We start from the raw sequence: 16,824 nt of genomic DNA, 5'->3' as shown, positions 1-16,824 counted from the left end.
GACCTGAGCTGAAGTCGGCTGCTCAACCGACTGAGCCACCCAGGTGCCCCTATTTTGGAGTAATTTCTAAAACAGTACTTCTCACTAGCTGGTGGGGATGAGGGGGAGATAGGTTACAGGTACACATACTGATTCCCTTCAGCCTCAAGGAAACCAGGTGGCTCAGCCCCAGGGCAGTGAGCTCTCATTGGCAGTGAGACCAATCTTGACTCTTGGTCCCAGTGTGATAGACAAATACTTCCATTTTCTGTAAGCTGTGTTGTGAAAAAGTTTGGGAAACACTGTATGGTAGCATGGCTTCTAGTCCAAAAAAAAAAAAAAAAACAAAAATGTTGAGTCCCCACTAAGAACTGGGAAAAAGCTGTACTCTGTATCTTTGGGGGTTGGGAACTGTCCCTTCACACCTCTTTTTGACAGAGTCTGGAGCTTTCAGGGGAACTGGTCTTGCCCGTTACCTCCACTCCGGGTGAGGCCTGGTTAGCCCAGTTCAGCAACAGCTGAACTTCATGCACTTTGCAGCTGTGTCTTTCTCCTGACTCTCCACCTCTCCTGCCTGCCACTTTCAGCAGATGAACTTGTTTGACCTTGTGAAATTTAACAAACTTTTAAAACCCGACGCTTTTGTGAGCATTCTGTTTCCCCAGAACACAGCCCCACAATTGCCACGCTCTCTCTAAACTGGTGCAATTTTTTTTGCCATCTTGTTGGTTCCCCTTACTAGCAAATGAATGCTTTTTGATACCGCTTAAAATTTGTTTCTTCACAATCAAGATATTAAAGAATTTACCTGTAAAACCACATAGGCCTGGCATTTAAAATTTTTGTTTATGTATTTTAGCTGTGGCTCCTTTGATTTTCAAGGTCTTCTTTTTGCTTCTTGTTTATTGGCTTATTCAAGTGTTAGGGATTCCTGAGATAGTAATAAAACCCAATCCTCCCTGAGTGCTTCTTGGGTGTCCCTTTATTTCACATAGTGTGACCTCATCTACTTTGGAGTCTCAATTTTCAGGTGAGAAAACCAAGGCCTCCAGGTGTTCAAAATTTACAGAACCCTTTGGTGCCTTAACAACAAATACACGTGGGGGGCGGGGAAGAGAACCCGGCCAGAGGAGGCTGCAGTTTGCAGCCTTTGGTGGTGACTAGAATGACCAGCGAGACTGTCTGGGGAAGCCCTGCCAGCTAAGGGCCAGGTGGGAGAAAAGCTGGAACCCGAAGCAGGGGGTGAAGTGGGGGAAGGGGATCTGGGGAGGGGATGTTGCCAGGAGCGCCCTCCCCCCCCCCCCATCAGTGACGGGCCGAGCCTCTTCCTCACCCTCAAGGCCTAGAGGTGGAGGCGGGTCCGGGTCACCTCCAGGTAGACAATCACGAACTGATTCGGGATGGGTGGGACGCCGGGGTGGGGAGGGGTGAACCACGTGACCAGGGGCCCGGCCCGCGGAGCGCCCCCTGCGCGACTCTTCCCTGCGGCCCAGCCCCGCCCCGCCCCGCCGCTCCCGGCGCCGTGCGCCTGGCGGCCGTCCGTTGTCCCGGCCGTTGGCGCAGCGCGGCTTTCTGGAAGCCTCGAGGCTTGCGCGGCCGGGGATCCGGGCGCGGTGTCGGAGGACGGAGCGCGCCCGTGGTGGCGTGGGCTGGGAGGGCGCGGAGCGTCTCAGGTGGTGCGCTGCGCACGGGCCTGCCGGGCCGTGTTCCCCACGGAGGGCGGAGGCTGGCCCTACCTCGGGTTTTGCCCCCAACGTGCCCTCCTTGTGAGTGGTGACGGGAAGATCCGGGAAAGGGCGCGGCCGCGACGGTGCTTGTCTCCCCAGGGCCGGTTCCCCGGCGGCCAGCGGCGCGGGGAAGATGCTCGAGGTGCTGGTGCTGAAGGTGAGCGAGCGCCCAGCCCCTGCCGGCCGGCCTTCCTTTCTCTCCACGCGGAGGGGCCGCCCGGCTGGCCGCCAGGGGCTTCGGACCCTCGGGTGGGCTTGCCGGATGGCATCCCGGACCCCTGATTGCAGATACACAGCACGGGATTTCGGTTCAAGTGTGCCCTTGCATTGTTAGGGACACAGAGCAAAAAGTTGTTTGTCCGGAATTCGGATTTTACTGGGCGTCCTGTATTTGCCAAATCTGGAACCTTAGGGGGAGGGACGGACCGTAACCCCTTCTCCCACGTGGACCCTCAGCCCGTTCCCTCCTCCTACACGGGTCCTTTCCGCCGGATCCCCACCTTGGGGCCCCCTCGTGGCAACCACCCCTCCACGCAGAAACCCGTTCCGCTCGCGCCGCGGGACTCTGGCGGCCCCCTCCCCACGCGTGCGTCCCGGGGCTCCGATCCTCAGTTCTCCGAGCGGGGGCTGAAGGGAGGTCGGGCCTGCAGACAGCTGCAATTTCCTATTTCAGGTGAGTGCTGGCTGGGGATGCAGGAGACTGAAGTCATGGCGTGTTCACAAGGTTACTTGGAGGGAGGGATTTATAATTTTTTTTTGAACGTTTATTTATTTTTGAGACAATGCGAGAGAGCGAGTGCAAGCAGCGGAGGGGCAGACAGAGGGAGACACAGAATCTGAAACGGGCTCCAGGCTCTGAGCTGTCAGCCCAGAGCCTGACATGGGCTCGAACCCATGAACCGTGAGATGATGACCTGAGCCGAAGGTGGACGCTTAACAGATTGAGCCATCTAGGTGCCCTGCCTTAATTTTTTTCCAAGCACATTTCCTGAAGGTGATCTTTTGAAGATTTTCAAATATAAAAATAAGTTACAAAAACTATGTTGAGAATAACCATATGCCCTACACCTGGACTCAATAACTAATAACATTTTATTGCATTTGTATATTTCTTTATAAATATGTATGTATAGGGGCGCCTAGGTGTTTCAGTCGGTTAAGTGTCTGGCTTTGGCTCAGGTCATGATCTCGCAGTTCGTGGGTTCAAGCCCCGAGTTGGGCTCTGTCCTGACAGTTCAGAGCCTGGAGCCTGCTTTGGATTCTGTGTCTCCTCCTCACTCTGCCCCTCTCCCACTCTCTCTCTTTCTCAAAAATAAATACTAAAAAAATAAATATGTATATATAAAACTTTTCTTTTTTGCTGAACCGTTTGAGAATTAGTTGAGAACTCTGAATACTTACATGTATGTTTTCTATGAACAAAGAGTTTCTCTTACGTAATCATGATTTTATTATTTCACTGGAGAAGTGTAATATTGATATAATACTATAAAATACAGTCAATGTTCAGATTTCTCCAGTTGTCCCAATAATGTCTTCTAGAATTTGTTTTCTCTGCTTTAGGATCCAATCAAAAATTGTTCATTGCATTTAATTGTCATGGTCTTAACGTAGCCTCATTGAGGTCAGTTCCCTGGCTTTTTCGTGTCTTTGATGACCTTGAAACTTAGGAAGAATAAGGGCAGTTTCTTTGTAAAATATCTTTCAATTTGGATTTGTCTGTTTCCTCATGATTCTGTTTGGGGATTTTTAGTAAAAATACTGTAGAGCTGATCTTACATCAGAGGACAAGAAACTTAAAATCATTACTTGTGGTGAAAAGTAGTTTAAAAGTCTAACTTTTTATTAGGGAATATTCTGGACATACAAAGAAGTATTAAAAAAAAGTCACAAACACCTGGACATCCACCACTGAGCTTTCTCAAATCTTTTAACATTTTGCCATACTTGATTCACATCTTTTTTTTTTTAACCCATAAACTATTTTAAAAAAAAATTTTTTAAACGTTTATTCATTTTTGACACAGAAACAGCATGAGCGGGGGAGGGGCAGAGAGAGAGGGAGACAGAATGGGAAGCAGGCTCCAAGCTTTGAGCTGTCAGCAAAGAGCCCCACACGAGCCCGACGCAGGGCTTGAACCCACAGACCGTGAGATCATGTCCTGAGCTGAAGTCAGACACTCAACCGACTGAGCCACCCATAAACTATTTTAAATTGAGGTATGATTTTAGATGTAGTAAAATACATTATTTTTCCTGTAGAAGCCGTGACATTTTTTTTCAAGTTTTATTTTGAAGTCTAGTTAGAATTCGGTGACATTTTGAAAAATGCAGACAGTCCTGTAATTGCTACAATAACAATGGACAGCAGTCCGCCGACCCCCCATTACCTTATGTTCCTTTGTAGTCATTTCTTTGCCGAACTCCTAATCCTTTGCAGCCACTGATCTTTTTCTTCCCTGTTTCACCTTTTCCAGAATGTTGTAAAAATGGACACGTGCACATAGAATCATGCAGTAGGATGTACCCTCTGAGTCTGGCTTCCCTGACTTAGTCTAATGCCTTTGAGCCCTGCCCTGGGTTGTTGCATGAATCATAATGTCTAATCTTTTTACTGCTGAGTAGTTGTCCATTGTATGGATATGCAACAATTTGTATCATCACCAGTTGAAGGCGCTGCTTGAGTTGTTTCCAGTTTGGGGAGATTATAAATAAAGCTGGTGTAACCTTTACATGTAACTTTTTGTGTGAACACAGGTTTCATTTCATGGGCAAATAGGCTGGGATTACTTGTCTGTTTAATTTCATGAGAAAATTTTCTACAGTAACTGGACCATCTTACATTCCCATGAGCAACGTACAAGATTTCTAGTTGCGTGGCGTCTGGCTGGCTCAGTTGGTGGATCGTGGGACTCTTGATCTTGGGTTTGTGAGTTCAAGCTCCACGTTGGATGTAGAAATTACTTAAAAATAAAATCTTGGGAAAAAAAAAAAGAGTTCTAGTTGCTCTGCATCCTCACCAGCACGTGAGATGGTCAGTTTTATTTATAAATTTCAGCCATTCTGGTAATGTTTAGTGTGTAGTGATATCTTTTTGTGGTTTTAACGTGCATTTTCTAATGACAAATGGTATGTTAATCGTCTTTTCAGGTGCTTGTTTGCCATCTTCCATCTATTGGGGTCAAGTGTCCATATCTGTCCATTTTTCTAACTGGTTGTTTTCTTATTGAGTTTTAGAGTTTATATATGGTGGATGAAGTTCTTTTTTGGATGTGATTTGCAAATATTTTCTCCCATTTTATGGCTTTTTTTTGTCTTAAACAATATCTTTCAAAGAACAGAAGTTATGGGGGCCCCTGGGGGGCTTGGTTCAGTTTCCAACTCTTGATTTTGGTTCAGGACGTGATCTCACAGTTCGTGAGACTGAGCCTTGTGTTGGGCTCTGTGGTGACAGGGAGGAGCTGGCTTGGGTCTCTGTCTGTCTGTCTGTCTGTCTCTGCCCCTTCCTTGCTTGTGTACACTCTCTTTCTCTCAAAATAAATAAATGAAAAGTTAAAAAAAGCATTAGTGGGGCGCCTGGGTGGCTTAGTCGGTTGAGTGTCCGACTTCAGCTCAGATCGTGATCTCACCGCTCATGAGTTTGAGCCTCACGTCGGGCTCTGTGCTGACAGCTCAGAGCTTGGAGCCTGCTTCAGATTCTGTGTATCTCTCTCTGCCCTTCCCTGCTCATGCTCAGTCCCTCTCGGTCTCTCAAAAAATGAATAAACGTTAAAAAAATTTTTTTTTTAAAAAGCATTAGTTTTTAATTTGGATTAAGTCCAGTTTATCAATTTTGGTTCATACAAATTATACTTTTGGTGTTATATCTAAGAAATCTTTGCCTAAGATTTTAGGCAGCCCCCATGTATTTCACAAAATTTCCCCCATGTATTCTTTTAAATAAAAAAAAAATTTTTTTAATGTTTATTTTTGGAAGAGAGAGAGGCAGAACGTGAGCCGGGGAGGAGCAGAGAGAGGGAGACACAGAATCTGAAGCAGGCTCCAGGCTCTGAGCTGTCAGCGCAGAGCCCGACGTGGGGCTCGAACGCACGGGGCCGCGAGATCATGACCTGAGCCGAAGTTGGACGCTTAACCGACTGAGCCACCCATGCACACCCCCCCCCCAAGTTTTTTTTAAGTTTATTCATTTTGAGAGAGACAGAGGGCACGGGAGGGGCAGAGAGAGAGGGAGACAGAGAATCCCAAGCAGGCTCCATATTGTCAGCGCGGAGCCCGATGCAGGGCCCAAGCCTACGAAACTCGAGATCATGACCTGAGCTGAAAACAAGAGTTGGACGCTTAACCGATTAAACCACCCAGGTGCCCCTCCCCCATGTGTTCTTTGAGAAACTTTATAGTTTTATATTTTACATGTAGATATATGATCCATCTGAGCTCATTTTTGTATCTGATATGAAGAATGGATCAAAGTTCGTTTTTGTGCATATGGATAACTAATTGTTCTAGTGTCATTTGTTAGAAAACTACCCTTTCTCCAGCAAATTGCTTTTGTTCCATTATTGAAAATTATTTGATCATATATGTGTGAGTGTATTTCTGTTCTGTTGCTGTGTCTGTGCTTTCTCCAGTGTCACACTTTTCTGATGACTGTAGCTTTATGGTAAGTCTGGAAATCAGATGTTATGAGTTTTCCAACACTGTTGGTATTTTCCAGAATTATTTGGGCCATTCTAGTTCCTTTGCCTTTCCAATAAGAATTTCATAGTAAGTTCATCAATTTCTCAATTCCTGATGGAATGGAGTTGTATTTATAGATCATCGAGGGGAAAATCGACATTTTAACAATCCATGAACACCGCATATCTGCATTAGAGGTCTTCCTTGATCTAGTTCATTAGTTTGTATACCTTTCACCACACACGTTTTGTAGTTATTTTGTTAGATTCATTTCTAAGTAATTCCTGTCTTTTGGTGCTGTTGAAAATAGCACTATTTTTCTTTAAGTTAAATTTCCAGTTTTCATTGCTGGAGTATGATGTACATACAGTTGAATTCAATATTTGACCTTGTACCCTGGAACCTTGGTATAATCACTTAACTAGTTCTGACATTATTGTTGGTAGATTCCTTAGGATTTTCTTTTTCTTTTTTTTTTTTTTTTTTTTTTTATTTATTTTTGGGACAGAGAGAGACAGAGCATGAACGGGGGAGGGTCAGAGAGAGAGGGAGACACAGAATCGGAAACAGGCTCCAGGCTCTGAGCCATCAGCCCAGAGCCTGACGCGGGGCTCGAACTCACGGACCGCGAGATCGTGACCTGGCTGAAGTCGGACGCTTAACCGACTGCACCACCCAGGCGCCCCTCCTTAGGATTTTCTATGTAGATGTTCTTGTTTGTGAATAGAGACCGTTTTCTTTCTTCATTTCCAATCTTCCTGAAAACCTTTTTCTTATCTTATTATACGATGTTGAATAATTGTTGAGACCATATACCACTAGTACTTTTTTTTTTTTTTTTTTTGTAGGTTTTACTTTTTAGTTCTGGAATTCACCTTTTCCAAAGGGTTTTTCTTTAAAGTTTCCATTTTTTTTACACGAGATTCTCCTCTTGGGAAAACAAACTCAGTATAACCGCTTATTCTTAAGTTGTTCTGCATATTTATAAACAGCTGCTTTTAAGTCCTTGCCAGTTCATGTCAACACCTGGGCAATCTTGGGTTCACTTTCTTCTTACTGTTATCTTCCTTGGCCACATAACCACCTGTTCATGTCTTTACATGTCTAGTAATTGCTACCCTGGATATTGTGGTTATGGCAAAGAGTGCTGACCTGTGCCTTAGTCACTTGCTACATCTGGCCTCTGGGAGGCTTGGTTTATGCTTTTCAAGCACCTGTTGGCCTGGGGCAAGCTGGTAGGGCACATTTCCTTTGCCCGGTAGTGTGGTCTTGTATTCTCAGGCCTGGCACCTGGGGGTTTCTGTGGAGGGCCTGCGGTGCATCCTAAGCCTCTTTAATTTGGCAGGACTGGTGCCGCAGACTGTTTTCCTGTGATGGGTGCCAGGGACAAACAAAGGCCGACAGTAGTTAAAGCCTTGGCTGCTGGCAGCGAAGGAGCTCGGAAGGGCAGAGGTGGCCGAGCATGGTAAAGGAAGGCAGAGGAAGAGGAGGGGAGGGGCTCTGGTGAAAACCAACAGGGCTGGTCAGCGTCCTGTGAGTAGGCCAGCGTGGCTGCTAGCCGAGAAAGGAGGCTTCTGTCCCTGCCTCCCGGGTGATACCATGTCGCAGGAATGGCTTTCGGGTCCTCGAGGGAGACTCCTGAGTAGTGGGAGACGCATGCACATCTCAAGGGGACAGGAAGCACTGGCACTTGAAAGCCCTCTTTAGGGAATGCTCACAGTAAGGGAGGCTGAGGGGCTCTGAGAAGCTGGCCGGAACAGACAGTGAGTTCTCCTGGCAGCCTTGAGCTTCCTTCCCCAGACGAGGCGTTGTAGAGGGGCTGGGGTCATCCTGGGGACACGGCCTCCAGGTGCAGAGGTCCGGGGCTGTCGCATGCGCATGCGAGAGTTTGCAGTTCTCATGGGCGGCAGCTAAAACTGTGTAGTGCTTCTGTCCACCCTGTAATGATTGCTTTTCTCTGGACTGCAGGGGTCTTAGCTGGGCGATGCAGGCTTGCCAAGGACTTGGCTCTGCCCAGCGTGGCTCTTTCAGAATTTCTCCCTAAACTTAACAGCTACTCCCGTAGCCGCAAAACTCCCTTCTCTGGTTCCTCAAGCCACACTGTCTTTCTGTCCATGTTGCAGCCCCTCAGCTTGGGCTGGAAAGCTGTACCCCAGACCCACCCAAGGCTCCCCGCCTTGCAAGCATCCGGTGCCTCTGTTTCTAGTCTGTTCAGGGCCTTTAAATTGTTACTTTGTGTTTTTTTTCCCAGGGCTTATCATTGTTGCTTACAGGGGGGTTAGTCCATGGAAATTAGTCTGCCATGAACGGGAGCCAGAATGGCCCGCTGTTCTTTTTCCCAACTATTTGCTATTAAAATAGTCAAACATTTAGAAAAAGAGAATACTTGAAGTGAACACTGGTACATCTGCCACCTGCTACGTAGGATCCAAAGTCTTGGGATGGCATTGCTTTTAGGCCCTTTCAGTAGGCAGGGTTAGGAAATAAGTGCATTGAAAAAGTCATGGGTTCCTATTGATACTTTCAATTCAAAGTTAACTTTTCATTTTACATTTGTGTCTTCTCTCTAACAATGAAAATCTTAGTTTTCAAGAACACTGATACATAACAAGCTGGCTTCCTGTAGGTAATAACTTGTGTTCGTTCTGGTTTATCTGTTGTCTTCCTTTTAATATGAGCAGAATATACGTGTATTCATATTTCCTTCTCTTTCTTACAAAAGACAATATTGAGAACATTATTTGGGACCTTGCTTTTGTATTTTATTACAAATACTTAAATATAGGAGTTCGAGGGCTTTGATCTCAGTTTACTTTTTGACGCACATAATTAAAAATTACATATTATTGGTTATGTGTTTTTTTATTTTTCTTTATGTGTTTTAGAATTATATCTTTGCATCTTCTACCTTTTTTTCCCCAGCTTTATTGAAATATAATTGACGTATAACATTGTGTAAGTTTGAGGTATACAGTGTGATGAGTTGATCTATATCTTTTTTGTCTTTTATCTTTTACCTTTGCTGTGACTATTTAAGACAGAGGTACTCATCAAGAATTCGGTAGATCACTTAAGTTCATAACAGTTATCATGCCTCTAAGGTTTACCATTTTATGGTTCTACTTTTAAATCATGCATTGTTTTGTTTGTCTTTTAAAATTTTTACAGATTGAAGATCCGGGATGCTTCTGGGTTATTATAAAAGGATGTAGTCCCTTTTTAGATCATGAAGTTGATTATCAAAAACTAAATAGTGCCATGAATGACTTCTATAATAGCATGTGTCAAGATATAGAAACAAAGCCGTTAATGTTGGAAGAGGGGCAGGTATGTATCTCAATTTGCTTTAAGCACTGAGTCTTGAAATACTACTTGAAATGTCTGCTGTTTTGGTGATAAAAAGCTTTTAGAGTATTTTAATTGCTTATTATCGTCACCTTGTGTTAGGTTCTTCTGGCTGCACAGGATTCAGGCTGGTCCTGGAAAGCAGACGTTGTAGAAGGTTCATGTGAGGCATCAGGAGATGAAATGTCATCGAAAATTGAGGCTTTGGGTGGTCCTCCTGGGGCGGGCAACCGGAGGGTTATTCCAGTTCCATCACAGGTGTGGGGGCCTCAGGCAAGAGGGCATGGGGTTTTCAGTCTAGGGCCTATGACTCCCTTTTGTTGCTCATGACTTTGACCAACTCACGCTTGTTTATTTTCCTTACTTGATGTCATGGCCCCTCCTTCCTTTCTTGCCACTTTGGCTCCCAGGCCCATTGTCTGATTCTCTCTACACGTCAGTCATGTTTCAGGAGAGTTTGAATTTTTCTAATAGTATGACAAGAGAAGATTATTAGAAATAATTTGAATTCTTTCCCACTTCCAAAGAAATCATCAGTAATAACATTTATTATTTTTCTCCATGCCATCGACTTGTTGGAGGAACAAAACCCAGTCAGTTGCCCTTTTAAAATATTCCACATTTTGGATTGCCCAAGTGCCTCCTTGTTTGTGGTGGTGGTGAACTTTCCCTCTATCCCCTCTGTTTTATGTGGGCTGTTAGTTAAAGATAAAGCTTTGATTGGATTTAGGGTCACTCCCTACGACCCCCCCAGAATGATTGGGGCTGAGAGCTTCATCCTGTGTTAAATTTGGAACGAATATCACTTTGGGTGAAGACCAGCGGATTTTCAGATGGTGAAGCCTGAGCCCCACCTCGGGGTGGGGGGCTGCCCTCAGCTCTTCCTGCAGTGGCAGCACCGTGCAGTGACCAGCACGGCCCGAATCCGTCCTTCCGGTTAAGCTTGCAAAAAGGTCGTTTTCACATTCCTTCTGTCTTCATAAGTCCGAATTCATCTGCAGAGAACTTTCCCTCCCCTATTAAGATGGTTTGGCTACCCGGAAATAGTACCGATCGCACTGGATAGGTAGAAAAGTTGCTTGATTCTTTCCCTTACCAGTGTTCCACCTCGTGATGTGCCCAGTTGTCTACAGCGGTGTCCGGAGGTTTATGTTGTTTTTCCCTCCTTCTTTTCATTTTTTAAGTACTGTATTGAACTCTTGGCTTTTAACGTATTCATCAGTAGTAATCCCTGTTCTTGATGCTTAAGTTACCCCACTTCGGGCTAGCGGAAGCCCTGTAAGTCACCAGTTCAAAGCCGACCGGCTGTGTGAACTGTTAAGTGTTCCCACCATTCCTACAAGTTGCTTTGAACTCAGCGTTAAACAGAAATATTCTCCGTCCTTTTGCAAGATTTCTCTGGAGTCTTTTGACTTTGGAATTCTGTGAGGCTCCCGGGAACCCAGCCCTTGCAACATGGCTGCACCTAGTGTCCAGCTTCAGGTCCCGAGGGCAGCAATCACGTCTTCCCTGTTGGGCCCTTTGTGAGCCTGTGCTCAGCATCTGGTTTGCCTGTCTGGGTTGCAGTCAAGTCTGCTCTGGCCCGGCAGTCCTGTGGGACGTTCGGGGTGCCAGGGGGCTATCACTCCTGCAGGGTGGTTTCCCTAAAAACAGGCTGCAGGCGTTTAGGTGGTTTTTGAAGACTTAACGCCTGGCAGGCACCGTTCTAGGTGCTGGAAACCTGACAGTACAGAAAACAGACGTCCGCATCGTCCTGGAGCCAACGTTCAGTTGTGACAGAGTGAACCAAAGTTGGAGAGCAGGAAAAGCCCCGGGAAGCAGGATGGGGAAGATGAGCCTGGGGCGCGGTGTCACAGGGGCGTAGCCATGTCATTGACAATTATTTGTAAGCTTTGTTTCCGATTTGAGAAGGCAAAGTGATGCACTTTCCTTTCAAAAAATTGTCCTTGGTTAAGGCGTCAAAACGTTAAGAGAAGCAAGGAAAAGGGACTCGGGTGTCCTGTGTTCTTGTTCCCCGCCCAGCAGCCGTTAGCGTGGGCAGCCCCGCCTCCGCACATGCCTTCCTCCTGTGAGGGGAGGTGTAGGTGGCGATGGTGCGGGAGTACCCTTCCGTCGCTCGAGGTCTTCACACTGCAGTGGTTACTTCGCAGGTGTGTGTGGTTTACTGCCAGGAACTGAAGTGCTGGTGCAGGGCTGTCATTAAGTCACTGGTGTCTTTGGCGGACCATCACCTGGCGGAGTGCTTCCTGGTGGACTTTGCCAAGTACATCCCAGTGAAATCTAAAAAGTACGTATGGGCCCCTGGGTGGTTCAGTCTTTAAGCATCTGGCTTCAGCTCGGGTCATGATCTCGTGGTTCGTGAGTTCGAGTCCCGCTTCTCTCTCTCTCTCCCCCTCTCTCTCTCTGCTCCTTGCTCACTTGCGCCCTCTCTCTCTCAAAAAAGTACCTACGTATTTATTTAGCCTTCCGCTTTCTAAGGAGACAACTATTAGTTTTAAAGGAGAGTGTCAATAAAGTAAGGGGATACCTGTCACAAAACTGGGATTTTTTTTTTAGCTTCACCTAGGGAAGGCTTGCCAGGTTCCAGTTCTACATGCAGTCTTTGTAAGAGCAACTGGGCAGAGTGAGGATTCATCAGGGAGCTGGGCCCTTCTTCCACCTTCCTTCCTGGCCTCCCCTCTCAGTGTGGTCAGGTGATGGGGTGGGTCCTCAGGGAGGCGGAGAGTCATCTTGTCCCCACAGAGGGGGCCTGTGGTGGTGCAGCCTCCGGTTGGGGGTTGGGGTTGCGGGGGATGAGAGCACCTGTCTGAGTATTCCTGGTCATTTTACTTAGGAGAGCGGGGGCGTGACCATCGGTCACATTAGGTGGGGAAACAGTTGAGAAGGAGCCCTCATTGACTCTAGGACCACCCACTAAGAGTTCGTTAGAAAACACTATCAACAAGCGAGGCTTTGTGGCAATTTTTTTTTATAGTTCCTGCCTCCGAGTAAGAGGATACTGGTTTGATAATTAACTTGAGGACCCTTCTTCCAAAAGACTTTAGTTGCAGTGAGAGGTTTATCTTGAGCGGAAGAGTTTCGTGGCTAAAGGACTTATCGGACATTGGGAATTGGCAGACATTTAAGAAAAAGATGCCTTTCTAGCTTGTGATTCCGCACCTTTATAAGAAATCAGAATTGTTATAAAATTAAGTGTTGTGTTGAATTCTTTGGAAAGATTTTTAGTGTTTGGAGTTTTCAGTTTTGCTTTTTTCGGCCAAGAGTGCTCTGTGATTAAACAGAGCACAGGGAGACCTGGAGGGGGAGTTAGGACGGCCACCTTTTTGTGAACGGTTGAGACAAGACGTGGTGAGGCTGCCCATACAGGGCATCGAGAACCTGCTTCTGTCGAAATGGTGATGCACGTGGCCTGTCGTTTGCCTGAAGAATGGAAATGAAACTGCTGAACAACGTGTTCATCAAATCTGAGTCCCTCTTTTGTGCAGCGTTGATGAACATTAATTATAAAAACACCTCAAAAAACCCAATGAGTTTCTGCTCATTTACAGAAATTTTAAGATAATCCTGGTTGTCTGTTGAAATTAATGTTTAAAAATCTTAAGTTGAATTGATTTCACAGGATTGTGCATTATTTCCTAGTGTTTCTCAGTCTGAGGAGCCATGTTAGACATAATTTTTCTGGTACCTCCCGCCCCCACACCATGAAGTTTTAACGACAGATACACTGAATATCCACCTACATGCTAGTCACGTATCTGTGCTTTACCCCCACCTTGAGAACCAGTTCCCTCCCCCTGACTTGAGCAGATGTCTGCCAGTCACTTCCTGCTGTTGGGGGCTCTCTTAGAAACAAAGAATTGGTTTTTGTGTATTTTAGGTATGTTAATTGCATTGGTGTACTTTAAAGAAATACTTTATGTGTAAGTTTTCTTTGTAATGGAACTGTTTCTGTTTTGCTCTTAAGCATCCGAGTTGCAGTAGAAACTTTTATGCAGCTTCCCTACCGAGCGAAAAAATTCAGACTGTACTGCACGAAACCTGTTACGTTACACATTGACTTCTGCGAAGATAGCGCTGAAATTGTGTAAGTACCGCCTGTAACAGATGCTGAATCGTGGGTAAAAGTGACGAAATCAAGTGGATGATGTTACAGTGCGTCTCTTCCCCTTGAGTAGTGCTCAGTGATTCTAGAGGCCTCTTTGTTCCTCAGGAGGCATCTTCTGAGTTGGTATGTGTGGAACCTGGCACCTGGCCGTGCGGCTGAATTCCCTGGGCAGACCCCTCTCCAGAGGCTGCAGTTGAGGGGCTTATAGGCGAGCCTGAGCTCCGTGCTCTGCGATTTTTTTTTTTTTAAGTTACAAAAAGTAGGAAATTAAGTGTGAAGAGAAACATTGCCAAGTATAGGCTCATGGAGTATTAAAAAAAAAAAAATTGCCCATTGTATTTTTCTCCAGCCCCTCTCTCCACCCAGGCCTCTGCGACCTGTCTAGGCTCTGAATTTGCAGAGCTCATTCAGGACTTCCTATGTGTTCATTTGCTCGGAGCCTTTCATGAAAATAGAACATACTGCCTTATTTGCAAATTTAACCTAAGAATGTGTGCTGAAGCTCTTTGCTAATACAATGTAGTACCTTCTGCTGTTGGCCTTTCTGTGGTGAACATAACTGGCTGTTTGCTGTACGTAACCACTCCCGTCTTGAGAGCCAGCTAGAGTGTTCCCAGAGCACTGTGCGCTGAACGTTGCTGTGAGAATGCGGATACGTGCGTATGCAACATAGGGGTATGGAGATGTGTACACGCAGGCAGTACGTGTGCACATATCACCGCCCTCCCCCCACCCCCCGCCTCTGCCTCGTTTTCCTAGTGTTGGGCCGCATTGCCGATATTTGTGCAGGATGGGTCCCTGCACTGGGCAGTACTGTGGCAGGAGTATGGCTGCGATCTCTGCTGTCTTGACCAAGTGCTACCTGAGGTCCTGAGGCAGCCCTGCCCTTCCACCTGGTACCCCCCCACCCTGGACTGTGGCATTGTGGGAAGAAAAAGTGTAAGGCCCAGCACAGTTCCGGCTTAAGTTACACGTCCTGGTGATGTTGCATCGTGTTCTCTGAACTTGGAAGCTACTCTTCTTGTGGATGCTTTCATGGGATCTGTGGGGACCCTCCATTCCCACTCCCTGCACCCCCAGCACCTACAGTTTCCTTGAGAGGGTGAGTGCATCGCCCTGTGGCTGGCCTCAGAAGCTGCACTATAGATGCTGAGCCATCTTGTCCCTGCCGATGCCCCGCCAGGCTCCCTGCGGCCAGCCCACACCGCTCTGGCCTCAGAGACTGTGGGAGAGTGGGTCCCACAGGCAGCAGCAGCCCCTGCCTCCTCCCGGTCCCACTTCCAGAGCAGCGAGCTCCTTCCCCTCCAGGGCTGCCTTTGGTGCGGGTCTGTCCACTCCCAGCTGTCCCTCAGAGGCAGACTGTATCTCGTTCTTCCCCGTCTGGTCACCACCTTCCCAGGACTGCGGTGCTCCTCAGGGAGCTTTCTCAGCCTTGGACGCACCCTCCGTGCAGGCACACGTGGTACCTTTGTGTTTACACTTCACCTAGAACTTCTGTGACAATATGTGTTTTACGGCTTCTGTAGATTTTGTCACGTGGTCCTCCAGGAGGCCTAGCAATTTATACTCGCGTCACTGGGGTATAGAGTGCTCTTTTCCTGTGCAACGTTAATTATCACCAGGCTTTTTAAATTTTTGCTTGTTTCCTGGGTGAAAATGGTATTTTGTTTTTAATTTGTATTTTTCCAACTTACAAAGTTGGGTATCTCTTCATGTGGTTATTTTTTGTGTGAGAGAAAGAGACAGACTGTATGATTGGTTTACCTGTGAAAGCCTAGATCGATTTTTCTTTTGGGCCATTTTCTTTCATTCTTAAAAACTTACTAGGTAATTTTTTTGTGTGTAGCAAGGTTTTAGAACCACTGTCTTAAATTTTTTTTTGCCTCCTTTTAGAAACCCTTTGTGATTTTCTTGAAGTAATGTGCTTAATATCTATTTTAGTAAAAACAACATCTTAGCCCAGGCATGGGGCTGGGTGCTTTGTGTATGTTACCTCGTTTGATCCTTTTTTTAAAAATTTTTTTTTTTAACGTTTTTATTTATTTTTGAGACAGAGAGAGACAGAGCATGAATGGGGTAGGGTCAGAGAGAGGGAGACACAGAATCTGAAACAGGCTCCGGGCTCTGAGCTGTCAGCACAGGGGCCCGATGCGGGGCTCGAACTCACAGACCGCGAGATCGTGACCTGAGCCGAAGTCGGTGCTCAACCGACTGAGCCACCCAGGCGCCCCTCGTTTGATCCTTAAAACAGCCCCTGGAGCGTGGTGGTGGCATCTCTGGGGAATCAAGCCAGTGGAGACAGAAAACTGGTCACTCTACCTTTACTTCCATTATTTTTGTTCCTTGCTTCCAAATACTGGTTTCTCCTTGTCTTCCACCGCCTACAGCTCTTCTTAGATTTTCTTTCCAAAGCAAGCACAGGAAAGGGCAAGGTGATAGGTAGAAAGCAGGAGACAGAGGCTGTGAGGCACCGATGGCCAGCTTTCCCCCAGCCGCTCTTACCATATTGGTCTAACCAGTCACGTGTGGAGTGCTGCACACGCAGCGTCCCTGCCCCAGGGAGCTTGCGTTCTGGCTGGGGAGACAGATATGTCCCAGGTCACTGGGGACACTGGTGTTGGGAAGGCGATGCACCGGCCACTCTGGAAGCCCCAAGATGGGCCTGTTCTCCGTGAGGTTCTGCACTGGGTGCAGGCGGCAGCGGCAAGAGGGCCCCCTGCAGGGCGTGGCTGGGATGGTCACCCCCAAAGCCAGAGCCGGGGCCGAGCTCCCCAGCATCCGTGTCATATGTTCACCACGCAGTGTCAGAAACGTCCAGCTTGTGGCTTACAAAATGATGTTGGTGTCCTAGCCTCAGGTTTGTGTTTGATAAGGTGGCATCTGTTTCCTGTTCCAGACCTGCCAAGAAGTGGGACAGTGCAGCTATTCAGTACTTTCAGAACATCCTGAAAGGTAAGGCAAGTGCATCATCACCGCAGCCTGCTTTGAACT

The 16,824-nt window shown here is 46.8% G+C and overlaps 1 protein-coding gene across 1 annotated transcript in view; it reads left to right on the top strand.

Annotated features, from left to right (window-relative positions):
• Positions 1 to 1,620: 1,620 nt before the first annotated feature.
• The window catches only part of TDRD12 (tudor domain containing 12), a 72,346-nt gene continuing 57,142 nt past the window's right edge, over positions 1,621 to 16,824 (top strand). Inside the window, 6 exon segments of the mRNA XM_042919203.1 lie at positions 1,621 to 1,652; positions 1,806 to 1,863; positions 9,552 to 9,710; positions 11,879 to 12,015; positions 13,693 to 13,812; positions 16,730 to 16,785. Of these exon segments, the coding sequence (XP_042775137.1) occupies positions 1,840 to 1,863; positions 9,552 to 9,710; positions 11,879 to 12,015; positions 13,693 to 13,812; positions 16,730 to 16,785 (496 nt within the window). The 5' untranslated portion in view covers positions 1,621 to 1,652; positions 1,806 to 1,839.

This window comes from Panthera leo, chromosome E2, assembly GCF_018350215.1.
Source record: "Panthera leo isolate Ple1 chromosome E2, P.leo_Ple1_pat1.1, whole genome shotgun sequence".
In the NCBI taxonomy this organism is placed as follows: Eukaryota; Metazoa; Chordata; class Mammalia; order Carnivora; family Felidae; genus Panthera; species Panthera leo.
Note: the sequence above shows the minus strand (reverse complement) of the source record. Positions and strands in the feature narration are given on the sequence as shown.